The 14332-nt window shown below is 37.7% G+C and overlaps 3 protein-coding genes across 3 annotated transcripts; all 3 read left to right on the top strand.

Annotated features, from left to right (window-relative positions):
* The first annotated feature begins 70 nt into the window (after nt 1–70).
* On the top strand, nt 71–2988 carry LOC136773817 (coiled-coil domain-containing protein 13). The gene is made up of 11 exons (XM_066727729.1): nt 71–166; nt 254–319; nt 398–677; nt 756–901; nt 971–1124; nt 1226–1470; nt 1602–1909; nt 1945–2095; nt 2174–2346; nt 2700–2834; nt 2913–2988. The coding sequence occupies exons 1-11, from the start codon at nt 71–73 to the stop codon at nt 2959–2961; spliced, it is 1803 nt and encodes a 600-aa protein (XP_066583826.1). The 3' UTR covers nt 2962–2988.
* Nucleotides 2989–7464: 4476 nt separating this feature from the next.
* Naa35 (N-alpha-acetyltransferase 35) lies at nt 7465–11389 on the top strand. Its single transcript, XM_066726819.1, has 10 exons — nt 7465–7627; nt 8102–8163; nt 8248–8783; nt 8843–9035; nt 9106–9287; nt 9363–9698; nt 9781–10173; nt 10250–10423; nt 10489–10605; nt 10691–11389. Exons 1-10 carry the CDS (start codon nt 7572–7574, stop codon nt 10829–10831), a joined length of 2190 nt encoding a protein of 729 aa, XP_066582916.1. The 5' UTR covers nt 7465–7571; the 3' UTR covers nt 10832–11389.
* Nucleotides 11390–11638: 249 nt separating this feature from the next.
* On the top strand, nt 11639–13697 carry LOC136773816 (IQ motif and ubiquitin-like domain-containing protein). The gene is made up of 5 exons (XM_066727728.1): nt 11639–11880; nt 11955–12182; nt 12300–12844; nt 12923–13124; nt 13211–13697. Exons 1-5 carry the CDS (start codon nt 11639–11641, stop codon nt 13695–13697), a joined length of 1704 nt encoding a protein of 567 aa, XP_066583825.1.
* Nucleotides 13698–14332: the final 635 nt, after the last annotated feature.

The raw sequence follows: 14332 nt of genomic DNA, 5'->3' as shown, positions 1-14332 counted from the left end.
TATACGAGTACGGGTAAGGTTACTTTTATCGCTATCTTTTTAGCAATTTGGTTAATAATTTGTCAATTTAATGTCAGCTTTGGAAATTGCTTCCTTGAAGGAAAAAAATGATAAAGATGCTATTGATTATAATGAAATTTTGCCATGGACAGTTGACTTTATTAAGGTAAACAAAATATAATTCAATTGTGAATTAACATTTTCATTGTGTCAAATATACTTATGATTGGAGATTGTGTTTTATTGAATTTAGGAAGAGCTACCAGAACAACTTATTTTACCTAAAGAGATAAATAAATTTTTACGGAATCGAGTTCGAGTGAGTTTTAAGAGAGAATTGCCACATTACCCTTATTTCACCATAATTTTTATAAATTAACATTTTACGCGAATGAAGGATTTGATAGCTGAAAATGGTTGCTTGCGTCGAGCGCTTGATCAAGCCGAAGAGACGGTTCAGAATGTTTCGAAAAAAATTACCAAAAGATTAGCCCCGCTATATCAAGTAAAATCAACGACTGATGTAGCATCGTCCAAAATAATCCAAATGAGTAGAAAATGTAGAGACCAAGCGGCGGAAATTGAGGTTTTGAAAACCAAATGTAAAAAGCTAGAAAACAATTTAATTGGCAAGGATGAATCACGGTCGAGCATAAAAATTGGTCATGAAATTTCATGTGAGTAGACTTTTCATCGTTTCACGATAGGGAACTTATAACATAACTAACGCTACAAGGAAGCGATTCTTGAAAAAGGCAGGGAAAATCGTGAATATTGGAACAGGAACGACGAATCGCGCGTTAAATTGCTGAATGAAAAATTGCAACGTGTTCGAGCAAAGCTGCACAAATCCAGAAACACGTGTAATACCCTAAAGCAAGAGATTAATAAAGCACAGAAGGTATTGCAAATTTTACATTTATCGAAGATGGACTTTGCTGAAGATTGTGAAAGCTAATTTAAGGTACAGTTGATTTGTAGCGAAGTCGGGCAAAACGTGACCATTAACTCTTTGTCAAATCAACCTGGTGGATGGCGAGGGAGGGCTGACCAGATTCAGCTGCTGCAGCAAAAAGTTTCGGAGCTCCAGGCGAAATTATCGGAGCTTGATTGCTCGCAAAAAAGCTCCGGAAGTAAGAAGTTTAATCGAGAAATAATTATTATATGAAATTGCTCCCTTATTTTGCCTATCGCTTCTTCCTCCAACTAATTTTACACCCATCAGCATCGCTGGAAAAGAGAAACCTGGCATTGTTTCGAAATACCGAAAAAGAGAGGAGGGAGCGAATCGAGAACACGACGAAAGAGCTGAGACAGGCGGAAGTGGCGCTTGAGACCAACAAAAAGAAACTGGAAGCTTCAAAAGCGAGAATAAGGGTCTTGGAGAACGAGCTTAATGCGGCAAAAGCGAGCATTGCAGTTTTAAACGAGAAAAGATTGCACGATGATCATCTGATCGAAATTCTCAACGTGCGTTTCACTCTTATATATGATGGCCGTAGAAAACTATAGATTAATTTATATATGTATATATATATATAATATGTGTGTGTGTGTATGTTTTGAACGAAACTCTTCTATTCCTTACGTACACACATCAGGGGCGACTGAAAGCCGTCGAGATGAAAAATCAAGAAAGGGAAGTTGACCTGAGAAACAAAGAAGCCAAAATGGAAAGGGAGCGAATCAATGTTAACAACGACTTGCAAACGGCCAATCTTCAAATAGAACAGCTGAGAAAAAAGCTCGAGGAGCGTGAAATTGAAATAGATAAGCTAAGGTTTGTACATCGTCGTGTCCAACAGAGAATAATTTTTTCTCTCGTAAAAATATCCCCTGTCACGCCTTATATATTTCTCATTGAGTTCAATTCAGGCACAGCATGGAAGATAATCCCCCGACTCAGCAGGCGATAATAGACTATAAAGCAAATAAGAATTTCAGTCCACCGATTACTCCGAGGAAGCTGGAAAATCCGAGCGAGTACGTTACTTTGGCTTTGGCTGCTGAAAATGAAAGGGAGAGATTACTAGAGCTGGTAACTCTGCTCAATAGACGAATAGACGTCGAAAGAAACGAGGTTAATTCGCTTCACGTAGGTCTTTAGGTTTTAAAGTTAATAAAAATAATAAATATTCCCTTGATAATAATAATAATAATACTTCGTGTAAAGGAGACTTTAAGGAACGAAAAGAACAAGTCTGCAAAATTGGAGGGGAGGCTGAGGAAACTGGAAACGGAACGAGTTGGTTTGGCAAGAGTCGACTCGGGATACAAGAAATTTTATGCAAAACAATCCTATCGTGAATACGACGAGGTGGAAAATTTAGAAGAGAATCGTTTTCAGTACGTTGGACAATAATTGAGTTTTAATTGAGAGTGAAAATTGCTATTACAAACAGCAGTATTTAGGAGGGGCTCTCTGATAAATTTTAATTACAGTTTACTGCAGTTTCAATTGCTTAGTCTGCTTCAGGCTACACTATCTCGGTATAACCGCGCTCGTTATCATTGTTTTGTTATCATTTTCCATCTTCGGTGATAAGTGACGTTGATATTGCATATATTATTCTGGGCCAGGAATTGTCTAGTATCTTCGATAAATTATCCCTTCAGCTTCATCTCATATTTTACATTTCTCCCTAAAGATCGAGTAAAAATATCATTTTCCTTTTTTCCTCCCCCTCAAACTCGTCTAGATTGGAGCTGTTACGCGAAGAGTGCCTCGTTCTTAAGGCAAGGCTGGAGACGGTGCAACGGGACAAGGCAGCCGATTTAGCGATTTACAAGCAAATGCTGGAGCAGACGAGGAAAACCTTTCAGGACGCTTGCAAGTAAAATTTACAATTTCTTCAAAAGAGCAACTAATCGAATAAAAACTGACTCGGTGGCGCATTAATCTTTTTTTCCAGATCCAAGCTATGTTTGCCAAGTGATAACAGTTCCATAGTGACGGTTTGATTTGATATGTGGAAAGTGTGATGAAAGAGTAATTTTTTGAAATAAAAATTGCTGGTGATGTAAGAGTAATTAGAGAGAGAAAGAGAAAGAGAGAATGAAAGGGGGAGGGGTAGAGGGAGAACAGCGATCAAAGGGTGGTAATAGAAGGGAAGGAGGGGGGATAGTTGAAGTGAGACAAAAAAGGTACGAATAAAAGAGCTGGATCATGAAGCTTCTTCCCACATCAGAGTATATTTTACGACAGCAACGAAGGCACCTAACGATGATGTAACTGGGACACGAGATAAGATGCAACACTGTACACCCGCGTGACATCGCGTCCAACCGACAGAAACTCTAAATCTCCCTCGCGACCATACTTGACTCCCTTTTCACCTCCAACTTCTATTTCATTTCTCTCTCTCTCTCTCTCTCTCTCTCTCTCCTCCCGTCTCTATTTTTTACACAATCCATGCGTTTGCTCAGGGCCGCGCTGGCTCCTGTTATTGATAGCGCGCCTCGACCCACCTACAACTTTTCTACTCGAAACTCCAGAAACTCCACTTCCTCTCGACTGATCAAACAAGACCACAAATGTATAAATGCTCGCCGAACGCCTTTCCTAACGATGCCCACTCCCCAGTCCCCATATTACGACTACATAATTTTCATCGGCCACATCTAAATCCTACCATTCCATTTCCATCATCCACCACATCGAACGACTTCCTAAACTCCTCGCTCGAGTGGAGTACATTTTTCACCTCCCTTAATAGACTCGTGCTTAACAAGTTTTCGCATTTCAGAACTGGAGCGAGTATATGCGAAGGGGGGAGGGGAAGGGATTAAATTTGTGGCCAGATGCAAATGTAATTGTATGGTGAACGACGAATAAACGTATAGAGATTTTTCAACTTGGGTAGTTTTATTGGACGAAGTTGACGATGTATAAGCTAATACATCATATATAGAATAGAATATATCGCTGTGCATAATGGTGTTGGAGAGTGTGTGCATACAGGTGCGAGCTTACAGGTGTTGGCGCTACCTGATAAGAAGCGTATTCCGTGACGTCAGATCTGTGCAAGTAGGTATATGAACCCACACGCGAAGCTATCCACGTCACTTGTTCTTGAACCTCCTCTTTAGTTCGTTCGTTATTTCGTTCATATCATCTCCGTTCGACCCACACCTTTCCACAGTGTCAACCTCCCATCCACCCACAATAATTTTTTCTTTCTCCCAGCACCCTCGTCGTAACGATCCAATTAGACTCTCTCCTATTCCGAGCTTGCCTTCTTCCATGCATCACGAGTCAACCCAACATATATAACAGATTCACCACAATTTTTATTAAAATTTCACTCCACTCTTCTGTACACTCCAAAAGAAGCTCCTTTAGCCTCTGTCTCTCTCTCTCTCTCTCTCTCTCTCTCCCAGCAAGGTGAAAATTCACGATTCGGGGCTCCATCGTACGACGTAGGATTCCCACGTTTGTGTGCCAGCTGCTTCGCAAAGCCCTACGAGAAGCTATATCAGGTGAGCAAACTCCTCTCCGTCGAGCGAGAATTTTCCCTTCCGCTTTCCCTTAACAATTTTCTTTTTACAAAGCGCAATTCTGATGGCGCCGGTGAAACAAAATTCGAGATAACGCCGGGACTTATATCTCGCACGTTAACGGGCTTTTCACGACAATTGCCGATAAAGCGCTATTAAAGATAAAACGGAGATTTCGAGACGCACCGAGAGCGCAGGTAGAAAATTGTTAGATTTTTTTTTATTTTATTTCGACGAAAGATCGTTTAGCCTTTGTGGAAAGAATTGCAATGGCCGTTGGATCGTTATTATCGGGGCAAAAGTGAAAAATGCGCCGAAGCTGTTGTTCGGTAAGGCGTGTATCGTGTTTTAGATGCGTATAAGCTGTTCTCTTGCGTCTCGTGGCGTCCGCGTGACCTCCTATATACGTACACCTTCGGTTGGTCGTTCTAGACTGCTCTTTCATGTGTAAATTCGAGGGATACAATTGCATATACGTGTGTACGACGCACGAAATATACAGCGTTTGTTTTCTCCACAACTGCGAACTTACGTAACACTCTCGAATACCTACCTCGTGGAGAGGCAACACCGATTACGCCCGTACAGACTCACTCACCTATGCTTTATACGCATGTACGTGAGTCTAAAAACAACGGAAAATTCAGCGGCTTCGAAAGAACGAATTCAGCGTAAATATATATAGGCGATTAAATAATGTCGATGGTACGTACGAAGGGAAAGGAATTATTCGATCCAGCGACAAACTTTGCATCGCTAGAATTTATATATATATATATACATGTCGCGGCAAAGACTCTTCGTTATCGCGTTATCACGGCAGAGATAACAAACCGTCCTCGACTTTAATAAATCATCGAAAACACATTCGAGCCGAGACCTTTTCCATGAAAATGCTTGAAAAAGCCGAATATCAACGTTTGTGTTATTCCCTGCTGCAGCGTCTCTTATCGAAAAGAAACTTTGTATACACTCTGACGGAGAACAATGGCAGAGTACCGAGAACTCTACTCCTTTCTATTTATACTGAGTATTCATACCGCGCGAATGGCAGAGCGACAATTCAAAGTTTGACATATGATTCTAAGACGAGAGAGCTTCCGTAGAGCGAGTTGTTAACGGGGTAAAGACTAAGCAGGTAGCATTTTCGCAATTTACCGGAGGAAGTAGGAAAAGTAAATAGAAAATGGCGAATTCTCAGGAGGCGAGTTTTTCGTTCGGTGCGGTGGGGACTGGGGAGTACGAAAAGGGTTAAGTTCCTTTCAAAAGGAACGAGAGAGTGTTAACGAGTGGTGGCACGAGCTAACGCATGAACGCTCTATGTTTGCCGCGCAATCAGGTGGCTCCGCTAAAGAGGAAGAGACGCCTCGCACCTTCCCGATAATAAGCGAGGTCGCCGTAACCCTCTTCTTTACCATTCTTCTTAGCCAGTCGTATAAGCATCAAACTACGACTATAAACAACCTACGATACTCCAGCACACAGCTCTACTTACAGTTTTTATACCTCGAAACTCACCCCCTCCCCCCCCCCCTCTCCTCCTCTCCTGCATTGAAATCTATTTATACCCCGTCCCATTCAAGTCTTCAAATTTAAACCTCCTATACACTACTTTTCTATTACATTATAATTTTCTTTGGTTTTATTTTTTAATTCACACCTTTTTCTCCGTAGCCATCTCACCGGACCGGATGGAAAGGACACTTAAAGGAAACAAGGCGTGCGCTATAAAGAGAGCTATCCATCGACAGTATGGTAAAAAATAACACTGTCATGGAGTTGCTCTCTTTGTGGACGTCGCCTGACTCAACATTTTAACAAAACAAAACGCTACAATTTTCTCCTGATCTTTTCTGACTTTATATCACTTTCTTCCAACTTTTTATATAATTTGTATACATTATACGGACGCTTTTTTAGTCTTCATGCAAATAAAAGTTTTCTTTGTTTTTGGTTTATTCATCTAACTCAAATCCCTATTTTAGAGCCTATATTGTTTTAAATATTTGACAAGCCAAAAACTTTTTTTGTGTAGGGGAGGAGGGCGATAGGGCTTAATTGTTATCAAGATACTTATCTCGGTATAATTACGTGGAGTTATTTACGATGCCGCTACTTGGAGGCGGTGAAAACTTTTACGATTCCTCTTACATTTGGTCTAATAAGCGCTATCACGTTTAATATCTCCCCATTCAAATATCTACTATTTGTTGTCTGGTGCCGACTATATCTGCTTTGATAAGTATACGTTTCTTGTTTTTATGCACCGTATAATCCACCGGAGCTGAATTATAACTTTTTAAATCTACGTAGGATTCATTATTGATTCATACTACTGGAAACTTAAAAATCTTTCAACAAATATAATAATAAACTTGAAGATTTGTCTCTTACTAATGATAACACGCATTAGCCATGAAATAATGTCCTAGTGATTTATATATATTATAGTACTATATTAAAATTTTTCATTAACTCATATATTATGTACTGCGTATATACAATTCTACAATTCTTTATGGCACGATAAATTCTTCATTTTTGTAACACATACGAAACGTAACTCGCGTGAAAAGTATTTATATACCTGTGAGTCTCGTTAAAAACCCTTTAACAGTTTCTCATTTGTAATCATAATTTTGTCATTGGTGAGTAAATAAATATTTTTACGTATAATAGAGTGCGTGTAATATTAACCCTTTCATTCAAAAAAGTCTACTTGTAACTTTGTAAGATTTTTTTTTAATTCACTATAGGAATTGTACAGAGGGAGCTAGCTTACAGTATTTAATTTTGCACTTGTTTTTAATCGTTATCAAAATAATTATATATAAATTTAATAAAGTTTGCGTATATCTTTTCATATAAAATTTAGCGTTGATACGTAATAGATTGAGAAATGAATATTAACGAAATATTGATAAATTTTTGTAAAGTTTTAAGCTTGGCCTAGAAAAGAGAGGATATAACGCCATCTTGAATTTTTGATCCATCTGACCATTTGACATATGGCCGCTGGTCGACGGTCGACGAGGTAAGGTCTGGTCTGTGCCTGTGGTGCTTGTCCATGACACATGAGAATGGCAGTCATGGTGGAGGATCAAAATTCACTTGATATGACCGAACCCCAGTAAGTTGTTACAACAAAAAAATACATCATCCATTCTAATGCATTATATTTTTATAAATCATTGATGATAACGTAATCACAGTGTACAAAGAAAGACTCAAAATGTTGCATTCTGCATGATTCTGTAATTAATGATTAGAGAGTTTAATATATTATTGAATTCTTTTACTATAAAAACTATTTCCTTATTAATTAGGTAATCTTTTCATTAATGAAATTCCAAAAGAAAATTCCAAGACTGTCAGAGCTAGCTAATTAAATTTTTATTATGAAATTTGTTTCCTTAATATTATTCTTATGCACATTTTTGTTTATTCCTGATTTTTAAGTGACCCAGCAAAAATATTTAGTATTTTTCTGTGTATATTTTACTCCAAGTTGAGGTTATGTTCTGTTAGGTACAATAAGCTTTCAAGCCTTTTCATATGAATGTCTGCTACTCCTGTGATCATAATCATTCATTATTATTTACAGATTTGGGCAAGTGTCATATCTATGGGTAGATATTACAAATGAATTTTTTGAGGCTATTAAAGGTATGTAAATGGATGCAATAGCTATTATTCCAATAGTATAAAAGAGATAGAATATGATTCTAGTATACCTGATCTTGATTACAGATTTAGAGTTAGGAGAACTTCTGCATGATGAACTATTTGGGCTATTCGAAGCAATGTCAGCTATCGAAATGATGGATCCAAAAATGGATGCTGGTATGCTTTGCAATCGGGGCAATGCAAAACCATGTACGTTTACTCAAGCAGTAGAGAGTGGTGCTATAAAATTAGAAAATTTAACAGCATCCGAAATCATTGGAATAATAGACTCGACTTATTCATGTTTAGTTTCTTGGTTAGAAGGTCACAGTTTAGCACAGACTGTTTTTACTAATTTGTATCTACATCAGCCTGCAAAAATAGTGGACAAACCATTAAAAACATTCTGTTATGCTGTGTATAAAATCATTGAGGTTATAAAAGACTGTATTAATAAAGCTTTAGTCTATGAAGAAGAGGATTTCCAGTATGTGGCATATGGATATAGATTAAATCAAAATGTTACTGAACAAAAAACTATATCTATGTTGAGGGAAGTTGAAGAAGAGCTTCATCGGAAAAGTAGAATTAAACCAGTAGATGCTGAAACTGAAAAAGAAGTAAGTTGATTATTTCTATGGGACCTGACTATATATAATTATGGTTAATTTATTCACAGTATAATGATGGGCTTGCATTGTATGCAAGAATCAGATTTACAAAAATGTTTTATCAAACATTGACATTAATGGGAACGAAAGAACAGCTGCAACAAAATTTAAATGATTGTCAAAGACTGTTATCTAACTGTTCTGATATGATTCAAGTTATGATAAAAACTGTAAATAAAGGAGAAAAATCCAATGAAATATGTTTGTATATATTTGTTTGCATATTTTCTATTATGTTCAATTACCAATTAATATTCATTATGGGTTTCAGCAAATTATCCTAACATTATGGGATTTGATCCAATGGTGAACCAACGATTGTTGCCCCCAACATTTCCACGCTATACCAAAATAAAGCCAAGAATAGAGGCTCTTGAATATCTTGATAAATTAATAAACAGATTCGAGCATGTGACTAAAATTACTGGTTGCAATGGATTTCATGCAGCTTTGGTAAGCCTGCAATAGACAAAAAATTACAATATATGTATTTTGTATTTATTTTTTATGCATTTATTGAATTTTTAGGGCTTTTTCCTGGATTTTTCACGACAAAGCCCATGCATATTGTCACGATCGATGCTGCAAATAGTTTATTTGCCAAAAAATACAAATCGGGTCTTTGGTGTACAAAATTTTGCCGATGTTCTGAGAGATGCAGCTAGAAATTTCATAGCGCCGCCAGTATTAATGCCAAAATGTTCGATGCTGCAAAATCATCAAGCAAAAGAATATGTTGATAGTTTTTTGGCTCATTGCGTCACATTATTCACAAGCTTGTTAAAGCTCAGTGGCCATAATAGGGCGAGGCAACGGGATAAATTAGCACATTTATTAGATGACTTTGCCACTTTGCAAGATGAGGTAACACTTAAGACATTAAACGAAGTTTTAAGTGTACAATTTTCAGAGCTATTTTATATATAATCGATTTTATCAATTTTAGGCTGAGAGGGTAGATGGCTTCTTACATACTTTGTCATTAAAATGTGATACTCCCAGATCACATTTGGCTTGCTTTGGTACATGGATTTTGTACCACACACTGCGAGTAATGGTTATGTATTTGCTAAGCGGATTCGAGTTGGAACTTTATTCAGTACATGAGTATCATTATATATTTTGGTACCTCTATGAATTTCTGTATGGATGGTTGGTGTCTGCTACAACAAGAGCAGATACATTTCTAGTTGAACAGGATGTACAAAATGACATGCATAAAGGAAGAGGAGGTAAAAAGAGCTCTAAAAATAAAAAGAAAAAGTCAGCCTGTAGACCATATAAATTAGAAATTTTAATGTACCAAGCTAAACAGAACTTATGCGGTGGATATTACAAGGTAGTGTTCTTACGCTTTTAAAACTTATAATTTTAAAAATGAACCATAATTCATAAATTACGGAATAATTTTACAGGCCTTAGTGGGTTTTCGAATAGATGGGAAAATTCCTTTACCAGAAACGGAATTCGATTCAGAAAGAGTGAGGTACGAGCATAGGCTATTACCATTTTCATCACTCTTAACGCCTCCACCCGTTCATTATCAGGAATTTCTAGACATGACGAATGGACAAATGCATAAACGAAACGTAAGATTCCAATAACAAGAAAATCGTTGTAATAATATTCTGAATGTTTCCGATACTTTTTCTAGGATAAGCTTACAAGCGAGTCGCAATATTTAGAAGGATGTAGGCATTTTCACCAAGCTAGGACTATGTTGGATCGTGCATTAGCACTGAATCCTATTAATAATAGTACTGTTGAAGAGGTAATAATTATAAGGAAATGTACTTTCTTTAATTTTTTTGTCTTTAAACAAGTGTTCTCTTATTATGTATATTCTTTCATTTCAGATCAAGAGTTTGTTGACTGTAGTGAAAACAAATTTTGTTGTGCTGAGATTATTAGCTGACGGTCACAAAAAGGAATCTAAGCAACCTCCAGTTTTCGACTTTTCGCGTCATCAACATTTTCCTGTAATAAAACTAGTTTAAGAAATAGAGTCGAGGAGTCCCTTGATCGCTGCAATATAAAACAATACATTATTTATTTCTCTCTTATGAAAAGCAAGCAGAGTGATTTCTATTCAGCATTGATCTTTATTTATCTCGCAAACTAATCTCGCGCTAAATCTCTGTGGTGACTTAGTCTTTTTTTAATTATTTGCTGTATATATTTATGTTAAATAATAAAAGTCAATGTAAAATGTAAATCTATATGATAATAGTAGTTATGATAATAATAATAATGTGCTGATCAACAGTTACAGAATATATATGTTGTTAAAATTGATTAAAGTGGCAAAATTTAATGTTCATCGTGGATGCACATCAGTGATGTGCACGGAGACCGTGGAGTATGTAGAATGTTAATAGGAAGTGTATAATAACCATAATCTATTGCAACACAGAATTGCCGTCAATGTTTAAAACGCAATGGTTTGTAAGATCATGTTACGATCATGAACACTTCTTTGCCAATGAAATTGTATAAAGATTATTTCTGTTTCATTTTTTGTGAAATACATCCACAATTAAAAATATACAATCCTAGCTCTTGCAGCAAATATTCGTTATTTCACCTTTGCCAGTGACAAGCCCGACAAGTTTTCATACATCAGTAGCCTCAATTAATTAATCTAGAAATAATTGATGATCTGTCGATTTCTGTTGAAAATTACTGCCAGTGCTCGACCCACTTCATTGTTTTTAATTATATTTTTCAACATTTCATTTTTTAAGCTCAGAGACCAGAAAAAAGATCAGAACTCACTATACTACTATCATTATTAAAAAATAATCATGAGTGTCGGGAATCACGTTATTAATTCTACCTCCATTGGAAATAGAAAGGATAAAAGATTAATAATGAGCAAATGGAAGCATAAAATTACTGGCTTGGAATATATCGATTCTCTTTCGCAAACTGGGCCGTCGATGAAATTCTATAAAAAAGATAACATGTTTAGTAGGGAGGCACAGACGGTTTATATAGAGGAGGCTTCGACAGATATGACTAGAAATCGTGCAATGCAAATGTTTAGGTAATATCAGAATTCATTGCAAATTGCGTATATATTATAGGAAATAAATTTAAAATCCTTCTCTTTCATTGCAGAAAAGACTGTAACATATCAAATGAATCAGATCAATATCTGCCAATAGGTAATTACGAGACTTACGTGGAGATGCTGAATCGTTTGGACTTTGACGGGAAAGCAAGAATAATTCAGAAAAATTATCGAATATACAGGCTGAGGCGTCGTATTAAAGAGAGTGCGCGTATATACCGGGAGATTTTGGAGGAAAGGAGAAGAATGGAGGAGGAGAAAAGAATGGAAGAAAGGTATATATATAGGATACCACTAAAGAACAATATGCATGGAAAATGCGCGTTTCTTGAGGTACGCGTATACTATATACCATATATGCATAAATCTAATGTATCGGCACTTAAATCCAGAAAAAAGGAGGAAGAGTTATTGATTCGCATGACATATCCAAGGAATAGAAAAGATTTCCAGCTACTGTACGACGAGGTGGATAAGTGGAGGAGAGAGAGGTTCGAGCTGGCTAAAGCGACGGAATGTAAAATTGCCCAGTGCAAGGAAAATTACGCGACTTTGATGGAGACACTAAAGAGATTCTTGAATATCGAGAGGCTCAAGCAAGTGGCAAAGATAGTTCGCAATGACAAAGATTTTTATGAATTTTTAGATATTTACTCCGAGCCACTGAGATGGTTCGGTTATAAGGGACTGTTGATCGAAGTTGTTAACTTAAAGACGCAGCGAGCTCGTAAAATCAAATCGAAATTCGATACGATAAATAAGAAGGATCTCTCGGTCGAAGAGAGAGTCGAGGCTTTAATGACGTTTAAGAAATTTTTGGAGCTGCATAATTGTTTGGACGCCTTTGAATTGATCGGTTTGATAGATCAGGAAATGATGCTTCTATCTCGCGGAATTGATTGCTTGGAGCTCGACTGTTTAAGGAAACGCATAGCACGTGAGAAGAGATTTAGCCATGGATCGATCGCTCGGTGCTCCATACGGCCAGGAGATTAATTCATTGATTCTTCCACAGGTGGATTCTTAAAATTTATAAGCGACTCCGACGTCTGCGCTAGCGGAGATCATATTGTCTCATGCCAGTGTTTTAGCGGTGAGTGGCTAAAACCCATAGAGCCGCGTACTTTATTATGCAGATCTTGCCAGCGAATTTTGCCATTTCATCACTTTGCCAATTACGACAGGAGGAGAGCGTTGACGTCTTACTGCGACTGTAAGTATATATATATATATATATTTTTTTTTGTATTGTGCAAACAATAACAAGAGGATTTTCATGAAACTTTTGTGAGAAAAATTGCAGAGTAAATCGTACAGCTTGCAGGTACCTGAAGAACGGTGATATCCGGTGCATGAATTACGAGAAATACGAGCATTTGTTAAGCCGCCTGCGGAGTGAAGAGAGAAGCCGTAATTGTTTCTCCGGTTTGGCACACGTGCTGCACGCATCTGATATTTATCACCTCGTTAACGTCATCTGGCATGGATGCTCGGTGCTTAGCAAACATGAAAATATATTTAATCTGAGATTAGTAAGGTTTCGTCCGAACGAGACTTGGACACCCTGGAATTGCGTGCTGTTGACCGAAAGGGAAGCGATCGCTCATCTCCAGGGAGACGTTCAATATCCAAAGCACGTGATTCGTCAAATCATTCTATGTCATGGAATAGCCAAGAGCCACTACAGTCATTTCAATGTCTACTTGAACTTTAAGCCCGATAAAATTCAATCGTCCTTTTCAGCCAGTTCATCGCGCCGCTCTTCTTCTTCCCTTATCTCGAGCCAATAAAAACAACAGAAATATCAATCGAAATTTGTTTTTCCAGAGGGGGGAGAATAATTGTTGATAATGCAGATTGGAATAGTTCGGGGCGTAGCCGGGGGCTTGTCCTACGGAGAATCCGGGAACTATGGAAATTAGTATGAAACGGTAGGCAGGCGTTTGTGAAAAGCATGCGCGTCGAGTGATTCATAACAGGCACGTCGCATAAATTGTTGGCGATACGTTGGCGCGCAATTAGGCTTCGCGAAATCGGCATTGCTAATTAGACACGGTCGCGAAACTCGTAGACGGATCGGTGCGCTCCGCAACTGCTCGTGCATCTCGATTAATTCACGAGGATCTCATCGGTGATCGATAATTCTATAGAAGTGTCATGGGAATGCAAGAAATTACAGCAAATAACCCTTTCCCTGTCCCTCGAACGAAGAACTCTCGGCGGGCTAGCCGCTCCAAACCTCCCTGGAACGTCCCTGGAACAATCGCTACGACTGCTGGACGATTTCTGATTAAAGATCGATTAACCCTTGTAACCCTCCGGCAAAAATCCCATCAGTCCATCTCAATTTCTCGAGACGCAGATGTCCGGTCTAAATTATTCAAGAAAATCTCCGAAAGCACCGTACGAACCGCTTCAACTTTAT

Source organism: Prorops nasuta, unplaced genomic scaffold (genome assembly GCF_024137725.1).
Source record: "Prorops nasuta isolate Cenicafe-Biocafe unplaced genomic scaffold, Cenicafe_Pnas_1.2 PNAS00005, whole genome shotgun sequence".
Classification (NCBI taxonomy): domain Eukaryota; kingdom Metazoa; phylum Arthropoda; class Insecta; order Hymenoptera; family Bethylidae; genus Prorops; species Prorops nasuta.
The sequence above is the reverse complement of the archived record's forward strand: the minus strand, read 5'-3'. Positions and strand labels throughout refer to the sequence as shown.